Source organism: Neopelma chrysocephalum, unplaced genomic scaffold (genome assembly GCF_003984885.1).
Source record: "Neopelma chrysocephalum unplaced genomic scaffold, ASM398488v2 Primary Assembly neopelma1_99, whole genome shotgun sequence".
NCBI classification, from domain to species: domain Eukaryota; kingdom Metazoa; phylum Chordata; class Aves; order Passeriformes; family Pipridae; genus Neopelma; species Neopelma chrysocephalum.
In genome coordinates, this window is record NW_020897762.1 from 1,050,827 (window position 1) to 1,072,572 (window position 21,746).

At 38.6% G+C, this 21,746-nt stretch overlaps 1 protein-coding gene across 4 annotated transcripts in view; it reads left to right on the forward strand.

Annotated features, from left to right (window-relative positions):
• Positions 1-21,746, forward strand: part of AFTPH (aftiphilin) — a 46,153-nt gene that overhangs the window by 11,569 nt on the left and 12,838 nt on the right. For all 4 annotated transcript variants that reach the window (XM_027694980.1, XM_027694977.1, XM_027694979.1 and 1 more), the window contains exons 2-6: positions 1,057-2,845; positions 12,645-12,796; positions 13,286-13,412; positions 13,729-13,785; positions 15,274-15,396. In XM_027694980.1, coding sequence (XP_027550781.1) covers positions 1,088-2,845; positions 12,645-12,796; positions 13,286-13,412; positions 13,729-13,785; positions 15,274-15,396 — 2,217 coding nt within the window. In that variant the 5' untranslated portion in view covers positions 1,057-1,087. The remainder of the gene's footprint in view (positions 1-1,056; positions 2,846-12,644; positions 12,797-13,285; positions 13,413-13,728; positions 13,786-15,273; positions 15,397-21,746) is intronic.

Consider the following 21,746-nt stretch of genomic DNA (forward strand, 5'->3'; position numbering starts at 1 on the left):
CATTTGTTGTTCTTTTACCCTTTGTGTGCTGCTCTTAAGGTGTGTTCACGAAGTCATTTGCTAAAGACGCTGGACTTAAGGATCATGTTTTACCCATGTTTCAGATGTGGTATTATAAAGTCTGCACTTATTCTGATGGTTAGAAATTAAAATATTTGCTAATATGTATAGGCTGTTTCCACTCTTTTTCTGTAGATAAGGCTTAATGTGTTGTTACAGTTCATTCATGACAAGTTTTTTTGAAATGGAAAGAGCTTGGTCGTAGCTCTCCCTTTAAGGGTTTTAAGGTATGAACTAGTTCAGTGATATGTACAGTTGTGGGTCTACACCTACTAGTAGTTACTGTTTCATTAATTGTACACAACACTAAAGAAGTCAGGATCATTCTTTAGGAAAGAAAATTTTCCATAAACATCTTGCTTGTTCCTGTAATGGTTTGCAATATTAAGAGAGTCCTTAATCTGTTTCTATCTAGGCCATGGGAATACTTTCCTCTTTTTCTCTTTTCCCCCTGTGATTTGGTGATTTGTGTTTAAATATTTTATGTATAATTGTGCTCAGTTCTCCTTTTGAGAATAAGCTTTGATGAAGTGTTTGGCTCTAGGCTTTACTGGTGTTCATAATGGCATCTCTCCACTGGTTCCTAAGACAGAAGCAGGCTGGTGGCAGCAGCTGTGGAGACAGCACAGAGTTCCGAAGAACAGGGAAACCAAACAGAAACCAATGAATTGGTAGAAAGAAACTTAAACAATAGGGCAGCAGAACCGATGAATTAAAACTGAGTTTAGTTGTGTCAGTGTGTTGCACAACAGATCAAGACAATGATTTCAGCCCTACCAGCTGAGAATTGGATCATGTAGTAGTTTACAAGAGCCTTGAACAGTCCCTGTGCCTTCTAAAACAAGTGGATTTGGGGAATGTTTCTTTCAGTTATCCAATACAGGCACTGACCTATATTCACACATTTAAAATAAGGCACGAAACTGTAAAAATGAAGTGTATAAGAATACCAAAGCTGTCCAAATTCTGATATACTTCTGTTTTTCCCTGTTACAGAAATACAGTAAGGTGGAAGCAGAACTAAACAATGGAACCAGACATTATTCGAATGTACTCCTCATCCCCTCCACCGCTGGACAACGGAGCCGATGATGACGATGAAGATGAATTTGGAGGGTTTTCTGGTGTGAGCACTGCAGGTGTGGCTTTTGCTGATTTTGATGCACCTGACTACAGTCATCCAAAGGAAGAGTTTATACCCACGAACCACTTCATCCCGCTTCATGATTATTCCGACAATGTAGCTGGCATTGCAACTTTCACATCTGTTAAAAATGTTAAAGACTGCACTGCAGAGCTTCCTGCTCGTACTAAGGAACTTTCTGATATGTCAGCTACTAGTACTGTCAAAGAAAAATCTAAGCTTAGAACTTCAGGTACTGCTTTAGAAGATGTAAACAGAAGGGGGGAACAAAGAGACAACACTGGAAAATCGGAGGGTTTTTCTTCTCGTCCAGTTAGAACTGGTGTAACAGTTGAGAGCCAGGATGAGCAAATAGATGCTTGTAATGGTGAGAAACTTCCATGTCTAGAGATTCTAACAAACGGATTTGCAGCATCAGACCCTGTAAATCCTCAGGGAACAGAAGATCTAGACAATACTGGTGACTCAAAGGGACTGAAAACTGTTAGCACCCATAGTACTGAGCAAAATTTGAACTCAATGCCTAGCTCAGGTGAAGACTTTGCAGATTTTGCTACATTCTCAAACAAAAACCCAATCCATTTAGAGGGAACGGGGCCTACAATATGCAGTGTTCTTAGTGAAAGAGACTCACTGAGCATTCAGGAGAACAACAGAATAAACAGAGTAACTTGTACTGAAGAAGAGGTTTGGATTTCAGAAGTGAGTTGTGAGCAGGGTCCCTCAGCACTGGAAGATAATGAATTTGCTGTTTCTAGTACGTCTCAAACAACTGGAAGTTCAATATGCACTACTGAAAATGGAGAGCACAGTGGGAGGAGAAGACAACATCGCATAGAGAATGGCAAAGATTTTCATAGGCCTGATGGTTCTTCAGAAGCAGCAGACATCAAGGTTGATAAGATCCAAAGCCTAAGCCGTGATCCTGCCGGAGAAAAATCGGGTGATTCTGAAGATCTTAAGAATGGTGGAAGTAGTACTGAAGTTGAAGCTTGCAGTGACACACATGAAGATGTTTTTGGTGACTTTGGTTCAGTCAGCAGTGTGTCTCCCACCTTCAGGAATGCTCAAGAATCAATACATGATCTAGATTTGGAAAGAACTGCTGAACAGCCTGCACATATTAGCAAACCTAATGTTGAATTTGGTGAATTCAGGGACACAAGTACTGTTTCTCAGCAGCCAGCAAGTTTGGACCAAGCTGAACTAAAGCAGGCTGCTGAAACTTTAGAATGTGATACTACCAGTAAAACTTCTGGCTTAGACTTCCAGCATACTACTGAGGTAGAAAATGGTGATGATAGTGAATTTGGAGACTTTGATTCAGTGCCAAAACCTCAAGATGAGAGTGTTGCTTTCCAGGACTCTGACGACTTTGCGGACTTCAGTTCAGCAGGTTGTAACCAGGCTACGGACTGGAATGCTTTCGAAGATGAACAAAGAGACAGCTGTTCTTGGGCTGCCTTTGGAGAGGAACAAGCTGGTGAATCTCATCACAGAAAAGAGACATGGCAATCACATAGGACAGAAGCACCTACCAGGAGTGATGGCCCAGTATTATACAAGACTGACAGTTTTGCTTTAGCATCTTCCCAAGGAACTATCAGTAAGCAATCTCAAGAGCTAACACCTTCAGTTCAGGTAAGGGTGTCCTTGATTTTGCTCGGCCTTGTTCTGTTCTTGTGCATACAGCCCTTCCTGGTTCCTACTTCTGCATACAACAAATATTTGAGTAGTCCTTGTTTGTCTTTCAGGAGAGATTTAATGTGGTGTGTGAGACAGGCTGATATGAAATAGTATGCTGTGTTTAGATCTTGCAGCTCTTGTACTGTTATTTCCTGCAGAAAAACGAGCAGGGTGTGCTGGAACTTGTATGCATTTGTTTTGAGGATTGCATGTGATCCTTTACGTAAATTGATCGAAGGAATAAGCCGGCATGAACATTTCAGAGCTGTGATAGTATTTCCTTTCCTCCATTGTTAGTTACTTTTGGGGAGGCACTCTGTTGCCTTTTCATAAAGTAGTGGCGTGACTGGAAGCTGGGATTACTGGTTCCCAAAATTTTTCATCACCATTCTCTGTTGTGTTTTCAAAATCCAATTAAAAATGATTACTTGATTTGTAAATAGCTGCACTCATTCGCTTAGAGCAGACAGCATGATAAAAAACAACTTGTGGAGTTCTGTCCCTGTTATTTCAGCTCCTGGGAAGTTAACCATTAAAAAGTTCTTTAAAAAGAAGTCTGTTACACATTAATTGTGGGAAGCTTCACATTATAGCAACATCACAAATACAGGACTGGTGATTTGTTAAAGCTGCTGCTACTTCTAATTAGGAGTTCCAGGGAGGGTGAAGTAAATAGATTTATTTCTTACCACACCCCCTGTGTTTTCTGCCTCAGTTGGTAGGCATTTATTAATTCCTAATTAGTTACTTCCTAAGTCTTTTTACAGGTAATTTTTGACAGCTATGCCTGTTTATACGTAGACTTTTTTTTTACTAAGTATTTAATATTACTTTTACAGAATTCAGAACAACAGTTTGAATTTAGAATTCTCTTCGGTTCCTCTTTTTATTCACATCATCCCATATGAGTAGTTTAGAGTATGCTCTGTGTTTTGTGAAGTGTGCAGCAGCACCAGCAGTAAAGGCTGTTAGTGGTGATATGTGTCTGAAAGGTTTGGGTCTTCTCTGGCAGTAAAAGGAAATGAGGTAAGTCCTTTCTTCCAGGACCTTGGTTGGTGACAGCCCTTCCTCTTCCCATTTCCGCCCAGTGACAGGTGAAATGGCTTTTCAGAAGAAGGTTGTGCCAGCTGGAGCTTTGCCAGCACGAGCAAATGGAATGGAGCTTTTGGGCCTTAGCACTGGTTTCTTGTCACATTAAAATCTGTGACCCTCAGGTCCTTACCCTTCCTGCTTGCTGTTCCTTGCAGTGACTAACACAGCACATCTCAAAGGGATTTCACAAGCCAAAAAAAGGCTCCCAAGTGAACCTGCAGAGAGATTTTTGTGCCTATGCAAAACCCTGCTTATCATCACCTGAATGTGTTGGTCCACTTCTTAATTTGAAAGCACAAATCTATTGTTACCTATTCTGTTAGTCATTCACTCATAAAAATTGGAGAGTACTAAGGTCATTAGTGCAATTAATCTCAATTGTATCTCTTGCCGCTTGAAGACTGTCCAGAATCTGACAAAGAAATGGGGTGGGGAGATGATTTTAGTAAATCATCCCTTTTATTTTCTAGTTAATTACACTATTAAGGAATAGTCTAAAGGTTTCAAACATTTATTTTCTTTTAAAATTGTCTGTAATTTTATGATGGAGTTTGAGTAGAAAGGATTTCTGAATGTAGATGTTTATAGAAACAGAACCTTCAGAGGTTCTGTAGTTAATTTTCCCCCCTCCCCAAGTCTGCCTTAACAAAAGATAAAAGTAAAGTTAAAATGGAAGTTCTTTGCTCAAGATCCAGATGAAATCATACAGTAGTTTGATTAGATTGTAAAGCAAATTTTAAGACTTAAATGGCTTTTTTCATTCCCTCTCTTTATGCTGCAGTCAATTGTGACTGTTTGGATCCCCTGACAGTGAGGAAGTACAACTGTGACCATGTTTTACACAAAGAAGCTGGAGAGGAAGTTGAGCTGGACATGTTTTCTCTGTTGCAATAGTTTCCTTAGCCTTGCAATATGAGTTAGGTGCTACATTTTTTTTTTTTCAGTCAACTCTTAAACCAGTAGCTTCACATTTTCAAAATGTACTTTGTCTTCTGTAAGTGCCTTAAAGTTTTGGAAGGATCTATTAAAACCTTTTTATCTTAAAAAAATTCTTGTTTTAAGATTAAATAGTAATTCTGTTTTTAATCCATTGAGCTGCAGTTCACTAAATTGCAGTTAGAAACACTGAGATTAACTAACGAGTCAACATGAGCCAGCAGACACTCCCAGAGTGCAGAACCTTAGTAAAATTAAACTCAGATTCTGATCAGCTTCCTTGCTTTCATTTAAGATGGTGTCGCTGAGATCAAAACACAGAATACAGCATTTTAAAGTATTTACCAGTCTTCTGTTTGCCATGCATTAAAGCTGAGTTCTGCAGCTGTTTGGATGCAAGAGCGGGAACACTTGCATGCAAAATAAATCTCATGAGAGGTAAATGAACAAAGTTTTCTACTACCCTGCCTAAAGAAGGTTAGGGAGGAGGAGATCAGTCTATTGCTGGCAGATCTAAGAAGCAATTGCCGTAGCAACCCAAAGGGACCAGGCTGTGTCCAAGGGAGAAATACTGCCTGTGTTAGACACTTGAGATAGATGTGAAAATTGAGATCTCAGCTTAGGCTAAGGGTGGACTGGGATCATTTACAAGATACTGTATACACTTGACCTGTGATGGTGAGGCTGGGAGAGTCACTGTAATGTGGTAGTGAAATAATTTTGAATGGTGTATAAGAGAATGATCCTAATGGAATTCTTTACAAAGGCAGAAAATTGAAAAGTATACTTAGCATTGCTGTTTGAACGTGGAAATGGTGTATACAGCAATTTTCATCCGTCCAGAATGCAGCATGAAAGCAAAGTTATTTATCAGTAGCTTGAGTCTCCTTTCCAAAGGCCTCTGTGTATTTTTCTGTCTGTTTTCCTAATTTTTATATTCTGGATGTGGAGGTGGCAGCAAAATTTTGTGCTTTCTGAATGTGGTCTTGATTGTACAGTGTGTGTTGGGCAAACTGTTTTAAAGATTGTGGATTTGGTATACTCTTTAATTAAAAAATAGACTTTGCTTCAATTCAAATATTTAATCCATTTTTTTATCAGAAAATATCAAATATAAAACACAACACTGAGGCGAGGTCACAGAAATGCCCTTAAATAGTGACACATAGTGGCAAAAAGATCACTATGCCTTTTTTTCATTGCCTTGGTCAGGCTCTGAATCCTGCACGCAGTCTGCAGTGCAGGATTTGTAACATGCTGACCTTTTCTATTCAGTAGTGCTGTGTAGAGGGGAGGAGAGAAAAGGCTTGGTGTTTTCAGTTAAACCTACTGAAAGAATTTGTGACCCCTTAGAAAAGGTTCCAGTGTCAAAGGCTAATGGACACAGATACCCAGGCTATTAATTGAGCCCATATTAATGCTGCTGTATAACTTAATCCATTTCATGTCTGCAGCTGAAAACGTGTAGTACTTGGTTTTGGTTGAGCTGCAGTTTGCTTTAGACAGAGATGTGCCTTTGTGTTCACTAACACGAAGATTTAGGATGTACCTGTGGGTGAACTGGCTGACTTAACAAGTCCCTGCACTGTACTATATGCATTAGTCTCTTTTAAGTGATCACATTGCACACTACTAAGTTATGTTTATAAGGGATGGAAGGCTTGTAGCACTGCTTTGTCCATGAGATAGTGCTGAACATTAGTCAGCTGAGGGGGTTACTCTGCTGCATTAAGAATATATATATAGGACTTGAGCAGTGAAGCACAAGAGCAGTTATAATCCATGGTAATCGTGTGGGTGGGGAATACTGCTGTGCCTGGCTGTGTTCAAGGAGCACAGGCATCTCTGGAGGAAGAAGAGCCAAACAATGACTTGGTTGGGAGGCCAAAAGTCTTTACCTGATTGAGCTGAGAGTTAAGGAATCCTGGAAAGGGATAAAGGAAAATGTGAACAGTCCTCCAAGTGGGCTTTAAGATTCTCCACTGATTAGAGAGCCTGTGCTCACAGAGCTCTTCAGATTAATCAGTGTGGGCGATGCACAGTTACTAAGCCACGCATATGCATCAAGACAAAGAAAACCCTGGATCACTGTCACTTGGAGTGTACTTTGTCTTGGGCAGTGATCATCCTTTTGGGAAAAAGTAATTATGACCATAAAGACTTCAACCCTCCCAGTTCACTAAGGTAAGTTAAAGTAGTGTTGGCTAAATTATGTTCAGGCAGTTGGCTAGCAATTTACAGTGTAAATATATCTTTCTGGAAAGGTTTGGGTTTCCTAAGTTTCTTAAGTATGTGCAGCTGAACAGCAATAAAAATCAGACTATTAAAAGTAGCCCATAATTGCTGTTTTTCAGAACAGGCTGGCTAAGGGGAATCTTACAAAAGAAAATAGTTTGAGAGGGGTTTGTTTTAGCATTACTATTGTTTGTATATCACAGGACAAAATTATTCCCCATTTTGTAAATTTAAGTGTCGTCTGCTGTACTTCCTCTCAGAGCCTGACTGAGAAGTTAGTACAACACCAGTAGATAATAACAACATGGCAAACTGAAATGGTCAGTAAGTTTTATGTAGTCACAATAAATAACTGTTAAACTTCACTTTGCTGGCATGGCAGGTGCAGGATTTGCTGCATTCTTCAACTGAAGGAGAATAAATGGTCAATGCTTCCAGCAAAAAGGAGGGAGACAGCTTCATACTTCTACCCTGAACTTCCCTGTGCTTTACAACTCTCTTGTATCAATCAGTAAAGAGAGGAGAGAACTCATGTTCTTTTTTTCTCAAGCTACTAAATTTTCAGATTTGCTTTGCAGCTGATCTCAAAACTTTTATAGTTACTCTTTAAAAAGGGATTTGGGATATTTAGGACTGAGATTGCCTTCTTTAATTCTTTAAATTATTTTTAAAAAACCCTGAATCTTCATTTCACATTGGTGAGGGGTTTTAGTTCTTGTGGCATCCTTTTCCTGGGTTGCAAATCTCAGTTTAGGACAAGTATTTTCAATATAAATTTCCTCTGCTGGGAAAAATACCACAGTTCAATTTTTTACATCTAAGAAATTTGTAGCACCACCTTATATTTACCTGCTTTTCAAGTGAGGATGGAGAAAAGCCATCACATTTAAGTCATGAGAAGTTAAATAGTGTTCTTTGTAAGCTTTGCTTGTCTTTTTTACTCAGGAGTTTTTCTACCTGCAGCTGTTCCCCCATTGCTTTTGAGGAGGTGTTCCCTTTGCTAGGCAGAGCCTGCACATCAGACAAAGAAATAAATTGTTGCTATGTGAAAAGGAAATGGATTCATAGTTTAAGTAGTCCATAAACCCTTTCAAAGAAAAAACTGCCCCCATGTAATTAAGAACTTAGTGATTTGTTTGTTTGCTTATTGCGTTTAGTTATCTGTTTAGCTTTGTTTAATGCTGAGTCCAGAAAATTTTGAGACCCACTGAAGCTAATTGGTGTGTCCCCCATGATGAGTTGCACCAGTTTTTCAGCTCCCTTGAGATATGTGTGGTCATGTGGTCTAACTTTTTTTAAAAAATCCCCAAACCCTCTCAAAAAAAACCCTCAAAAAACCCCAATAAAAAACAAACAACCAACCCCAAGACACCCAACTCCCCCACACACGTATGGTGAAGGTACAGGAAGGAGTATGTGGCAAGTTAGTTCCTCACAGGCAAATGTGCTGCTGGAAAATAGGGTTTGGCTGTTAAAAAACCCAACAAAGGGAGTTTCTTGTTTCACCACTACTTTATTTTGTTAAAATGGTCATAAATACCTGTGCTAGACATTGCAGAGCAGTGGGTTCACAATTTAAAATAAATAAAATCTTTCTGGTTATTCAGTTTCTTTTCTTGGCCTCTGGCCCATGAGCTTTGTTCTATCACTTTTTGAGAGTCTTCACTCAGCTTCTGAGTTCTAACTAGAAGCCAATGATGTCCATATGAACTTTATTCCTTTCCTAAATTATGCATTTAGCATCTTGGATCCTTTATATGCTCATTACTGTCTCTTTTATGTTTTTCTTTTATTACATTTCATATAAGCTTGAATATCTGAATATGTTCAGTAATTTAACTGTTACACTGATTTCATTTCTTGGGTCTTCCAGTTTTGTGTTTGATAGATGGAAACAGCCCAGAGCTGATGTTGCTTCCTCTATGGCCTGATTTCCTGGCAGGAGGATAAGGAGGGCTGAAAGCATGCTCTGCTTTTGGCTCTTCCCTTCTTAAAGCACCTCTGAAGGCTGCCAGAGCAGAGATGCTGTGGGCTGTAAGGGATTTCCTAAGGGAAAAGAAAAAACATTGTGTTGTGTTGTCTTCTGTTCACATTGGGCTGTGCCCTCCAGTGAAAAGAGGGGAGGGAGGAAGGACAAAGTGCCACTCCACTCTTCATCTTCCATCGGGAAGAGGAGTTCACTGGATGAGCTCTCATGTCTGCTCTGCAGTTCATATGTGATGGGAACCATAGACAGAAGCAAGACTGGGTTTTTTCCTGTTCTCGTTCACAGAGTTCCCTGAAACTTCACCCAGAGAAGCTTTACAGCAGTCAGGTGGTGAAAACTGAAATCAGCTGTTTCTGTAGAGGGGCTCAAGTATGTTGTCTTTATGGCAAGTTCTAATATTTGCTCTTTTCATAGCTCTGAAGAAAGGCAATGACCTGTCATTGTTGAGTTCATGTGGAGGAGGGTGGAGGGTTTGGTGTGCTGGGTGGTCAGTGCAGATTTGCTGTGTTGGAGGAATTCATTGATTCTACAGTCTTGTGGTGGAGAAGAAGAGAAAAACAAATTCTGTAAAGCAAGACCTATAGGTTTTGAGCTCTGAGGGCTGGGTCTTGCCCCCTATGTAATTGCCAAGGACATAAATTCTAATCCTGTGGTTGTTCTTATTTTAAAGTCTGTTACATCTGTGATATCTTGATTGGTTCTGGTGGTGATTACCACATATTTAAAGAGCCTACCAAAAAACTTCTATGCAGTCACAGAAACTGTGGGGCTTTGAATTTATCACTGTTGGGAGAATCACAGCTAATGTTTAATGGCAGCTCGAGCCTTTGTTCACTTCTTCAGCAAGTCCTTTTAAGAATTATTCTTCTGAAGTGGTTGTGCAGAACACTTGGGTATCAAATGCTTTTAGTGACATGAAAAGTGGATAAAAGTTCTCTTTTTCTGCTTTTTTTTTTTTCCCGAAGACAGACACGACATTACTTCTGTCATACAAAGTAGTATTTTCTTAGTCTGATTTATGCAAACAGTAGATTGAGGTTTGTAGGAGATGGACATTTACACTAACTTTAAAACCTTGGTAATGCCCTTTATACCTGGAAGCTGTGGCCACAGGATTTCATTACCAATCAGGAGAACAAGTTCAGCTGCTTCCATGAATGACATTGGCACTGCCCAGAGATGTGTGTTTGTGCACTCATCCCTGTGTGCATTTGCACACACAGAATTAATTACTCTGGTTTGCTATGGAAACAGTTCTTTGTCGTATAGAAACAAGGGCTAAGCATTTCTGGAAATTTAGAAAAGATGACAGCAAGTGTAAAGAATGCTATAGTTAAACTGTTCCTGAAATTTTAGCACCATTCTTAAGCTCAAATTTGAAACAGGGTGCTGACTGAGATGCTGCTTGGTTCTTAGAGACTTTCTGTTCATTCTTTCATTATCTAAGTGAGCATATTTTTGGTCACTGCCATGTTCACAAATGTTAATCCTTTTCAAGAAATGTGATGCCGTGCTGTTTCCATGATCCAGTGCCTTTCAGCTGCCTTTTTCTTTTCCCTGGGGGTATGTACTCTTGCTGTATTACAGAAACAAAGTAAGCATCACCTCTTGATTTAAGATAATGCCAAGTGATATATTGTAGGCAAAGTTCAGTTTTAAAACTGAAGTAGAGTATACTTTTGTGTGCTGAAGCATTGTCCTAGAGTCTAGAATACTATTTAGTTTTACTTCCAAAAAATTTAAGTTAGTGTCTTAGTTCTGGTCAACAAACAAAAAACAACCTACAAGTATTGTAACTTACTGTATTGCCAGGATGATTGGCATTAAGAGGCAATTAAAAGGAAAATTATATACTATAGAACATGGATCATTATGGTCAGAATATCCCAGTGAGGTAATGAAGAAGAAATGAAAAAAAAAAGGGGGTGAGTCAGGTAAGCTCTGAATTCAGATCCTTTGTGCATTTTGACAGGACGCTTTCCAAATGACTGTACCTGGTGGCTGTCCCTGTTAGGAATTTCTTTCACAGGTAGTAAAGCTGAAGAGTTGATGTTCTAAGCCAATTCATTTTCCTGCTTTTTGCAGTTAGTGGCTGAATAGAGAGAATAGTCTGGACAGACTCAGTTCCCAGCTCCCAACTCATCATCCAGACTCCTATACAGAATCCAGATATTCTGATAACGTGGTGTTTTCCTCTGTTATGTTTGCTGATGTACATGGTCAGTGAGTTGCTTAATTGAGACGAGAGACAAGGCAAATTTTCAGCTTAAAATTCAAATGAGAAATGTTGTTTAACTATTGGAATTGTGCTGTGGGTATTTTGGTGCATAAAGGTTTGTCTCAACTGTGCTGATTGGTCTGACTTCCTCCTACAGCCTTCTCTGAACTTCAAATCATTTCAATTGTAACAAAACCCCCTCTGTTTGGAGGTTTGTGTGTGTGTAAATTCAGCATTGTTGCTGGAATATGCTGTATCTCCACAGGAGGGCTCTGCTGGCATAGCTATAACAGCACTCACCGTGGGATGCCCCTGGGATTTCCGCCTACTCCGTTTCTTTTCCATTTCCCCAGTGGAAAAGCAGGTGTTGGAGCTGCTGGACGCTGCCCTGTGTGTGTGTTGCAGCAGAGCGCTGGGGGAGTGTTTGTTGAGGAGCTCTAAACAGGAAAGATAGAAATGTTGCTCTTATTGCCAGGCTTGTGCCTCCTTTTTTTAAGCAAGAAAAGAGATTCAAGTGTTTGTGGTAAAAAATTAGTACATTAAAAAAGGCTTTAATTCCATTTTTATGAGCATACCTTGCAACTGGTGTTTTATTAAATATTAAGAGCTTGATGGTTACCTATTTTTAATGGGTTGAACTGGGGAAAAGAAATATTCCCTATCAGTGGTACATCTGATGTCTGAGACAGTTCCTAGAGCTCTAAGAAGTTGAAATTCTGTCTATATGGAAATACAACAGAGAGAAGAGAGAAAAATGTAAAGGAGGAACTTAAGAAAGCATAATATGCTTGTCAAAAAAAAAAAAGGTGTTTTTTTTTTGTTGTTGTTTTTTCGGGGGGGGGGGGTTAGGAGTTTGTTTGATTCCTTTTTATTTTGTGTACTAATTCCATCTACCAGGGCCCAGTGCGTGCTGTGGAATTAAAATGCCTGGAAACCATTAGTACCAATATGTGCTGTTTATATTGCTGAGACCTTGTCTTTACATAGTGTAATTTTTGTTGCACACATTTTCTACTAATTTATAACAGAGTGACTCTGGTAAGACCAGATCTGGACTCTTCTGTAAGAACTCACTTTCCAGAGGGTACATTCCTCACTGTTTCTTTGTAGCTGAAAGCCTGCATTTGGTGCTTTAAAAGTCTTGTGGTCCTCTGACAGTTAATATTTTGTGGTAAGTGAAACCTCGTATTAGCTACGTATTGTTTTCTGCCTTATTGTTATAATTTTGGACTTCTTATCTTTAAAGCAGTTAACATAACTTGACAAATATTTTCTCTTTGATATAGACAACATTGCTAAGTCGCCTGGAACGAATATTTGAAGTCTCTTTTCCTTCCATGCCTGTTCTTGAAATTGAAGAAGAAATAAGTTCCTTGAATCATTTGTTGGAAGCGGGTCAAAAGCAGATGACAACTGCGGAGACCTTAGCAAATACTGGGTGAGAACCTACAATGCAATGAACTTAAAATGAACTTAAAACACGTAATTCAAACTCAGTTGTTTGCTTCAAGCATTTGAGAAGCTATTGAGCAAAAATTAGCTATCTGTCAGAATGCTTGTTTTTAGTGACTACATATGCCAGGAGTATTTCACTTAGCAACTTAGCAGCATATCATCTTTTCAGTGATGCCTCTGAATGAATCAGAATACATCTTATTGGTTACACTTGCTATAAATTACTGTATTTATTTATGTGATGATGTAGTCTTAAGTAGGTTTTGTCCTGTCTGCTGTGGACACCCTTTTCCAGTAAGAAGTCTAAACTATAATAGAGTGAGAACACTGTGCAGTTACCCTGGGTGTCGGGCTTGGGCATAAGTTTAATTGGAATATATAATAAGTCACTTACATTAAAACCTAGAATAAATATTCAGGGCTCCCAGGCTGTTTTTCCGGTTGATAACTTGACTTATGATGGGTTGTACAGGGAACTGATGGACGTGTGGACGGAGCTCCAGGATATCCATGATGCATATGGACTGAGATACCAGTGGGGTGGCTCCCACAGCAACAAAAAGCTTTTGTGCTCCTTGGGAATCGACACAAGAAATATTGTGAGTCTGTCAGTAAAACTGGCTTTCTAAATAACAAAGCTGCTTTAAATGTAGGATCAGGTGGAAGTTGTTTTGTATGAATGCTTGTCACCTAATTGCATGGCTGCACTCAACATGGCTTTTCATGACAGACCATCTGACAACTTTTTATAAGCCCTATTAATATTAAAAGTTATTAGTTTTTAACCATTATGTTATAATTAACATCGTATTTATTCTCTAATTCTGATCTTACGCAAGTTATGTAACATTGAAAAACATTTTCATCCCTGACACAGAAGCTCTTAAGTAAATTTTTTTGTTGTTGTTTTATCAGCTTTTTACAGGCAACAAGAAACAGCCTGTTATAGTACCCATGTATGCAGCAGGACTGGTAAGCTTTTTTTAGTGTTATTAGTCTTATTTTAGTGTTATTATGTTATAGTTCCAACGACATTACATAATGAAATATATTAAATTACATTAACCACCAAGTGTGCTGAAAAATAGTTTTGTAAGTACAGTTATGGCTTAGGCATCAGTAGAAATGCTAAAAACAATCATCAAATATATGATTTTCATTATGCATGCAAGCAGATACTTGATTTTAAGTGAAAGAAGTACATAGTAAAAACAGTGAGAACATAAGATTTTTGATTTGTGCCAGGCTGAGTAGAATAAATGTTTTTTTTCTTGAAACGTGTGTATACATGCATGCACACAAACAAACACACCTAAGCTTTTATATGATCATTCAGAAATGGAATGTGAAAAAAGTTAGTTTTCTTTGGTATATATTAAGCTGATTTGATTTTGTAGAGTGACTTCCACAGTCAGTTTCTAGAGTTGTTTTCTGATGCATCAAGGTCAGCTCATGTACTTCTTTGGAGGTAAACATGGTATTCTAATACAGATAGTTACGACATCTCATAGCAATTGCTGTTTTCTTCCTGTTTGTGAGCAAAACTATGTTTGCAACACATGCAGTTATTTTTTTGAATGAATTGTTGTTGCTGATTAATTATTTCCTAAATTTTTAGTGTACTTTTGCACACGATAAGCTGGATAGCAGTGATGATAGGAGTAAAATGGTTTGCTGCTTTCTGTTGCCACACTGCTTCATGTATTTCTCCCCTTTCCAAAAGAATTGATTTAACTGATGGGTAAACTCAAAGCTTCCTTTAACGTGGTGTAGAAACATTTGTGGGACAGCTGATCTTGGCAGCTGACTTGCAGAAATTGTTTTAAAATGTGCTATTTGCAAATCCCATGGTTTTTTATTTGGGGGTTTCTCATTGTTCTGGGGCGGTTTGCCTGTTTCAGTGCAAAAAAAAAAAAGTGAGTTTAATTATTTTCTTAATGCTTCTCAATGCATTTATTTTCATGTCAGTAATTATTGTTCTTGGTATCTTTCTGCAAACTAATAATTTGACTTGTTTCTTCTGAATTACTTCATTGTTGAAATGGAACAAATGCACTTGTACGTTTGTGATGGGCCATTTGATATTTCTGGAATAGCTTACACACAATTGGGAGGAAAAGACATCACCTTATCAAGTAACTGTTTTCTCCAGCTTAAATTACATTACTGAATGTTGAAAGCAAGCTCCAGCTGAACACTTGGAGTTTTGTTACTGGCTCTAAGATGTTTCTTAGCCCTATGGACCCAGGATGACTATTCCCCCTGCTCCATCTACTCACGCCTTTCTCAGTGAAAGGGTCCCAAAGATATATGGTTACCCCCAAGCCTTTAGTTGAGGGTAGTACTACCTAGTTGTGTGTTCTAGTTTTTTGCATCTGCAAGTCTTGAAATATATGTAAACATGTGTGTCTGCGTGTGCATGTGAATTTTTTTAATTTAGATATTTATTTATTTATTTAGGGTATGTTAGAACCTACCAAGGAACCTTTGAAACCAATATCTGCAGCAGAAAAAATAGCTTCAATAGGACAGACACCTCCTGTATCACCAGAGATGAACACATGTGCATCTGATCAGTTCCAGGTAAAAAACAGAGAGGGGTGAGGAGAGGAAAAGAAAGAATGAGGGAAACAATGCGATGCCTTGTCCTTGCTTTATATTTAAAACATTTAGATAATGTGTTCAAAGACACCTGTATGTAAGAGGCAGGTGTTGCTTGTGTCAGATTGAAGTCCTGCTCTTGGATCTGCTTTTCATGTGTGACTGGAAGGGAGTCCTTATGATAAGACTGTAGCAGCTGGTGGCCAGCATGTCAGAGTCCTGATGATACTGCTGTACAGCAGTTTGCTTTAAAAGGCAGTTACTTACACAGATTTTATATGCAACATTAGACTCATCTGACCTCTGGCTAAGGTTCTTCATCTTTGCTTTTTATTGTTGGAGGTCCTCTTACCTGTTGGTTAGCACTTGTTCTTGTGAATGACCCTATTTACATGTGTACTGTTCATGTTTGTTTCCTTTTACCTTTTCTTACTTCTTCAGAGTAACACGAAAAGCAGCCCAGCTGCCTGGAAAGAGATGCTGGGTGTGATCATTACTAGCATACATGCCTGACTTTTTGATTTATGAATTCTGTTGGCCCTTTGTGCCAGATTTTGAATTTTTACCTCTTGAACAGAGTTGCTTTGCCGGCTTCTCGTCTTAAAAGTCTGATACAAAATTAATCCAGAGGAGTTTAGGAGTGAGCTTTTGAATTTCATGAATTCTGTGTGGTCACTGTTGTTCCGATGTAATGGTATTAGAAGACCACTTCAGTGCCATGCATGTTGCAATGCATGGCTGTGAACAAGCTAATAGGATATGCAGAAATATTTCACTTTGGGAGTCACTACTGTGATTCTTGGCACATATTCAGAGCCTCAGCTGTGTCCCTCCTTAGTGCAGGTCTTGTTTAGTGTGCCCGGCATCTTTAGTTACTTGCTATGCCCGTGGTTTCTGATTGAAGGCATTCCAGAAGGAACTATTCTCATAGGTACTTCTGATAGCGATTTTCTTGCAGTCCTTGCTCTGCCATAGTGCAGAGCTCTAAGTGTGACATGCTTGTACCAGAGGAGAAGTTTATTCATTGTTGAATTGCAGTTTGTCAGTAGGCTCAGAGCTGATGTTGTTTTATACAGCAATATACATTTGATGCTGTGTTATGTGCTGCCTCTCACATATGGTGGAACTGGTCAGCTGAACTGGGTATAAGAAAAGGTAATAATAATGATCACTGCAACCAGTCTGAGCTGAAGAAATCAGTTGTGTGATTTCTACATATGAACAAAGCAGGAAAATGTCACTTTTGCAGCATTCAAAGTACTCTTCTTTTACAGAGGGAAAAACATAAATTAAGCCACACACTAAACAGTGAAAGAGCTGTAAGAGCCTGAAGTAGCAGCATCTCTGACAACTGCCATTTTCTCAGTTGCTTGGCAGTCATAATGCTGAAAATAAGAACCTCTACTTATCAAAAGCTCTGTTCTTGTCTAATTATGAATTCCTGCTGCAGAATTTTCCATTACTTATCACAGTTTGATTATCTTGTCTCATAGCTTGTTCTGACAAGGCTATCTCTGTTCAATAGCTGTGGTCCAGGAATACATCTGAGAAGCTTCTGTGCTGTTTGCACTGTTGGCCTTAGGTTATTTTTTCCAAAAAGACAAATACTAAAATAAGCTTTTGGGGAAGAGGTGGATTAGAGCTGTAACCATTAAGAAGGCTAAGGGGCCACAGTTAAGTGATATTCAGAAAGTTTCAGGGCAGGAACGATCAATTGTCCACCTCGTTTCTTTCTTGCTCTTATCTTCTGTCAATGTTTGGTGGCTTCTCTTTGCTTTGGGAAGAATCCAGCTTCACAACACGTTGTGCAGGCTGCATTTTAGGAATATTCCAGGTTGTAGTGGTAATAAGATGATGTGCCCAAACTTTGGTAAACATTTCATTAGGAACTGTGCTAAAACCATTGTTAAATATTCAGTAGAGATATAGGCAGTTCTAGTGGACCCAGAAACTTCTTATTCTAATTTAGGTGCAGCAACTTAGGTATCTTATAAGTATACTTGGTTAATATGTAACTATTTAGTTAAAACTTCGAAATTCCTCCCTTTTCAGAGAGTGATGATTGCATTCTTATATTCAGAAACTTCCGAATCTTGGCTTTCTTTTTGGAAGGAGAGGTTCTAGTTAATAGATTCCTGTTCTTTCCTTAAGGAAGAGTTCTTCTTCATTCAAAGCTTGGCATTTATGGGACTTGTATACAGATCAGTGTCTGTGCATGTATGTGTTTGACTTTCTGCTGAGAGAATAAGACTTTGGAAGAAAGACTGTGATGATGCAAAGGTAGGAATAGAAAGAACATTGATAGAAACAAAGAAATGCTTTCTAAATTTTTTTGTTGCGGGCAAACAGAGGAAAGCATACAGAGGTTTAAAATGGAGAACATTAGAAATAAAAAGAATGAGGCAAAAAGCAGCAAGTGAGCTGCAATACTTTTTCCTAGTTATGGTATAAACTCTCTATGTTTTGCCCTCATTCCCTGCAGAGGGTCTCACTGAATTGATTAGGCTGTGCAAATACAGTGGACAAACTTCTATCTGAGCCATTTAAGCTGTAAGGACAAGGTTTTTGAAATCAGACTTCTCTCAAGCGAGTTACTGACTGTTTGTCATCACATTAGTTTGTTGCATAAAGATGATTTTTTGTAGACTCATTCTGGTTTATATTTGAAGGTAGCATCTAAATTCTTCTTTGATCTGTTGTTTATCTTGACAATTGAGGGATTTATTTCTCTGTTCCTCTGTGCTCATAACTGTAAGGCAGTAAACAGAATATGAAATCATCCCCTGATTACTGTTGCCTTGATCTAAGCGTATCTCAAAGACTTTGCAGGGCTCAAGTAAAAGGCTCTGTCAAGGCACATCAGGTGTAGGAAGGAGTGGCTGCTGGAATAGGCACCCTGTGATTGTGAGACCTGAGACTGGTGTCCTTCACTTATTTTTTAATACAGCTCCAGTGGGCTTCTGCACCACAGCCAAGTCCTCAGGCAGTGCAATTAAAATATATTCCAGTGTTTGTTAAAGAGGTTGCTGTCTGGACTTAATGGTGACTGCTTTCTCTTGATTTGATACTCTCTTCTGGTTAACATTGTTTTAGAGTTTACTTACCTGCTTCTCTTTGGATTTCTTGAAAAAAGCTGTCCAGATATTTCTGCTCTTTTGCTATTGCTTCAAGGCATCTTCTTCTCTCTGTTTTGGACTGTTTCCTTGGTAGAGTTACCTGCCTAGTTTTGCATAATAAGTTTTATGTTGGAATGGAAATCTGCAGTGACCCAGACCCTTCTAGAAGAAAATGGCCAGTGATTCTTTTCTGCAGGTGTCCATTACAGCACATCCACTTGCATCTGAGGCACTGAATTAGGGATCAAGTTATAACAGAAATATGTATCTTACACTTGCTGGCTATTAGGGACTGAACCTTAATTAAACCCCGTGGGGTGACAGTCTTTAAAAACACTTTTAATTACATAAGAGACCATCAGGACTTCTAACAATGACAGATGCAAACTACCATATTATTGGCCACCAGCCAAAGGCTCCATCAGGAACTGCTCTCCAGTTATACATGTGAGAAAGATCCAAGAGTACGTGTAGCTTTGACAGAGTAAGAGAGAAAGATTTGCAGGTAAGAGATATTACAGAACTTGCTATTCTATCAGATGTGACAGTTGCTTAAAGGGGTTGTCTGAAAAGAGCAGTTTTCAGAACTGATGTACTTTTGCCAATGAATACACACAATGAAATGTATGAATTACTTCCATGTAAACCTTTTTTTGGAATGTTTATGACGCTCATTTGTGGGATCCATCTAAATATTGACATTATATTTGTATTACAAGCCCTTTTATTTCTTTCCACCAGCTTTAAGACAGCAAAATGCTCTTTTTTTTTTTCCTTTGTTTAATTTTCCTTGGGTAATTATTGGCACAGACACAAACATTTACATTTTACTCGTTTGGATTATAAAAGCTCTTACATAATGCATTCTAAAATTACTGTGTGAAAACATCTCTCACTTTTATCAAAGTGAACTATGGTGCAGTAAAACCAGCAGGCATTTTAATTTTCTCTTTCTTACTTCCTTGACATTCAGAGTAGTATTCTGACAGCTGAGTGTGCTTTTTCATTTCTATGCCATGTCCTGTAATCTAAGATGGAGGCCTTGAGGAGTAAAAGTAGTTTGCCCCATTTCTCAGTATTCTCCTAGATTGGGCACTTTTCCTTAAAGCATGTTATTAAAATAATAGTTGTAAATGCAGTAGTCTAGCAACCTCACAATCTCTGAAAGGCAAAACATTATATTCCCATTTGCAGGGTATGTTCCCACTGTCTGAGATTTCAATGCTGTGTTCAGGTGTCCCAGTGTAGTTAGTTTTCTTAGGGCTGAGGTCACTAGAAACAGAAAACTTTCTGTTTAATTTGCTTTTTCCTCTGCCTTCTCCTTTCACTTTGTTTGCTATTGTATAGACCAGGGCTTGCCAGCATCCTGTATAGGTGGGGTCTGCTTTACTTACCCCCTCTTTTGCAAAGTGGTTGAAGTCAGCAGAATGGTCTCATCCCACAGAGCAACTAATATACTTAGTATACTCTCACTGATTTAGTCAGATTCTTTTTTTCCCATTTTAGGAAGAATTCGTCACATCCTTTGTCCTTTCCTTGACAAATCTGAGAATCGAGTCATCATTAAAGGCAAAAGCTTAGCCAGTCATTGGTACCACTTTTTCTGTGCAATTCTGTCACACTCATCAGTCCTGACTCAGGCTTTTGTCACAAAATGCAGTGGGTGTTTTCCTCAGTAAGTGGGAGTTGGTAGGAAGCCACTTTGTTTCAATTTGTCTTCATTTTGCTTAGGGCAGAAAGCTACTAAATTGTCATACTATCTTTTTTTTTCCCCTACAAACTCCTTTTAACATTAATATATTTTAGATGTGACAAAGTTTAAACTAGCTACTGATGATAGTGATTATTACTTCATCAGGTGTAGCTTCCACACTGCTAACATTGTATCTACATGCAAATTATTTCAATGCCAGTAATTTCATTACCAAAGCAAAGTAAAAAGTGTAGGATCAGCTCCTTAAGCTCAGTGCAGTGAATACTGTTCAAGCTGTGCTCAGTACTGGAAATATTTTCAAGACATTAGGTAGGAAAGATTTTTCCAGGCAAGACATTTAGTACAAGTACATACAGAAATCTCCAGCTCCCTTTGTTTTTATTTCTGTAAACATCTATCACTGAAGAAAAGCCTTTTACGGTGAGCTTAATTGTACATTAATGAATCTGCATTTTTCTTCAGTGTCAGATGGTTTGAAGTTTTAAAAGTAGAAAAAGAGAAAAAAAATACAAAAAATCAAGTCTGACTTTCTACAAAAGCAAAGAGAAGGTGTGGCTCAGCCACTGGAAGCTGGACAAGTACCTGATGCATTTTGAGTAATATTGCTGAGAACTTCTATTGCTTTCCTTCCATACTGTCATTGTTTTGTTAGAAGTTGAGGGAACATCCTTTCCCAGTGTTTCCTGACAGTTGACTTCACTGTCAGGGGACAGAGCAGAGGCGTAATACACAGAGGTAGAAAAGATGAACTTATTTCAGACATTTCTGATACTGTCCCATCAGTTTGTCCTGAGAATACAGGAGGACAGCACTCGCAAGTTACACTGCACCTGAACACACCTTCCCAGTAGAGCATGTTCCCTGCTGCTTCTTGTGTCCAAAAGACTTAACAAGGAAAGGAAAAGGCAAAGATGGGCTCCCGGGAGTAGTTAGTGTTTCCATGCTCCTCTTGTTCAAGCATTGATACTAATGGTTTGTACATAGACCAGGATGAGTTAATAGTAAAAGGATAATAAGTCACAGGACTTTTATTTTTGAAGGGGGTGGAGTGGAGAGGGTGTTGAGTTTGTCCCTCCCATGTAGGAATTATGTCTCTTAAAAGCAAAACAAACCAAAGCAAAAAGAACCATGGGCTTATTGATGGTAAATAATATATATAGTCAGAACAAAGCATGGATGTACAGACAGCTTTTACTATTCTACATTTGCCCTGTAATTGTGTATACATACCTATTTATGCTAAGTGCCTCGTCTTCCATGAAAGTAATAGTAGTTTAACTTTCAACTGTGCCTTAAGGTTTGTTATTCAATTCATGTGTTTTAGTTAATTTGCAAATCCTGTTTGAGTTAGAAGTTACCTAATCTGTACTGTTCGGAATTTAATGAGACTTCCTGTGGTAGAACAATTCTACTTTGAATCTTTAGTGCATATAATGAAAATACATGCCTCCCAAAAGCTGGGGCTTGATCATCTAGTTGTCTTTTTTTTTTTTTTAGTGTTT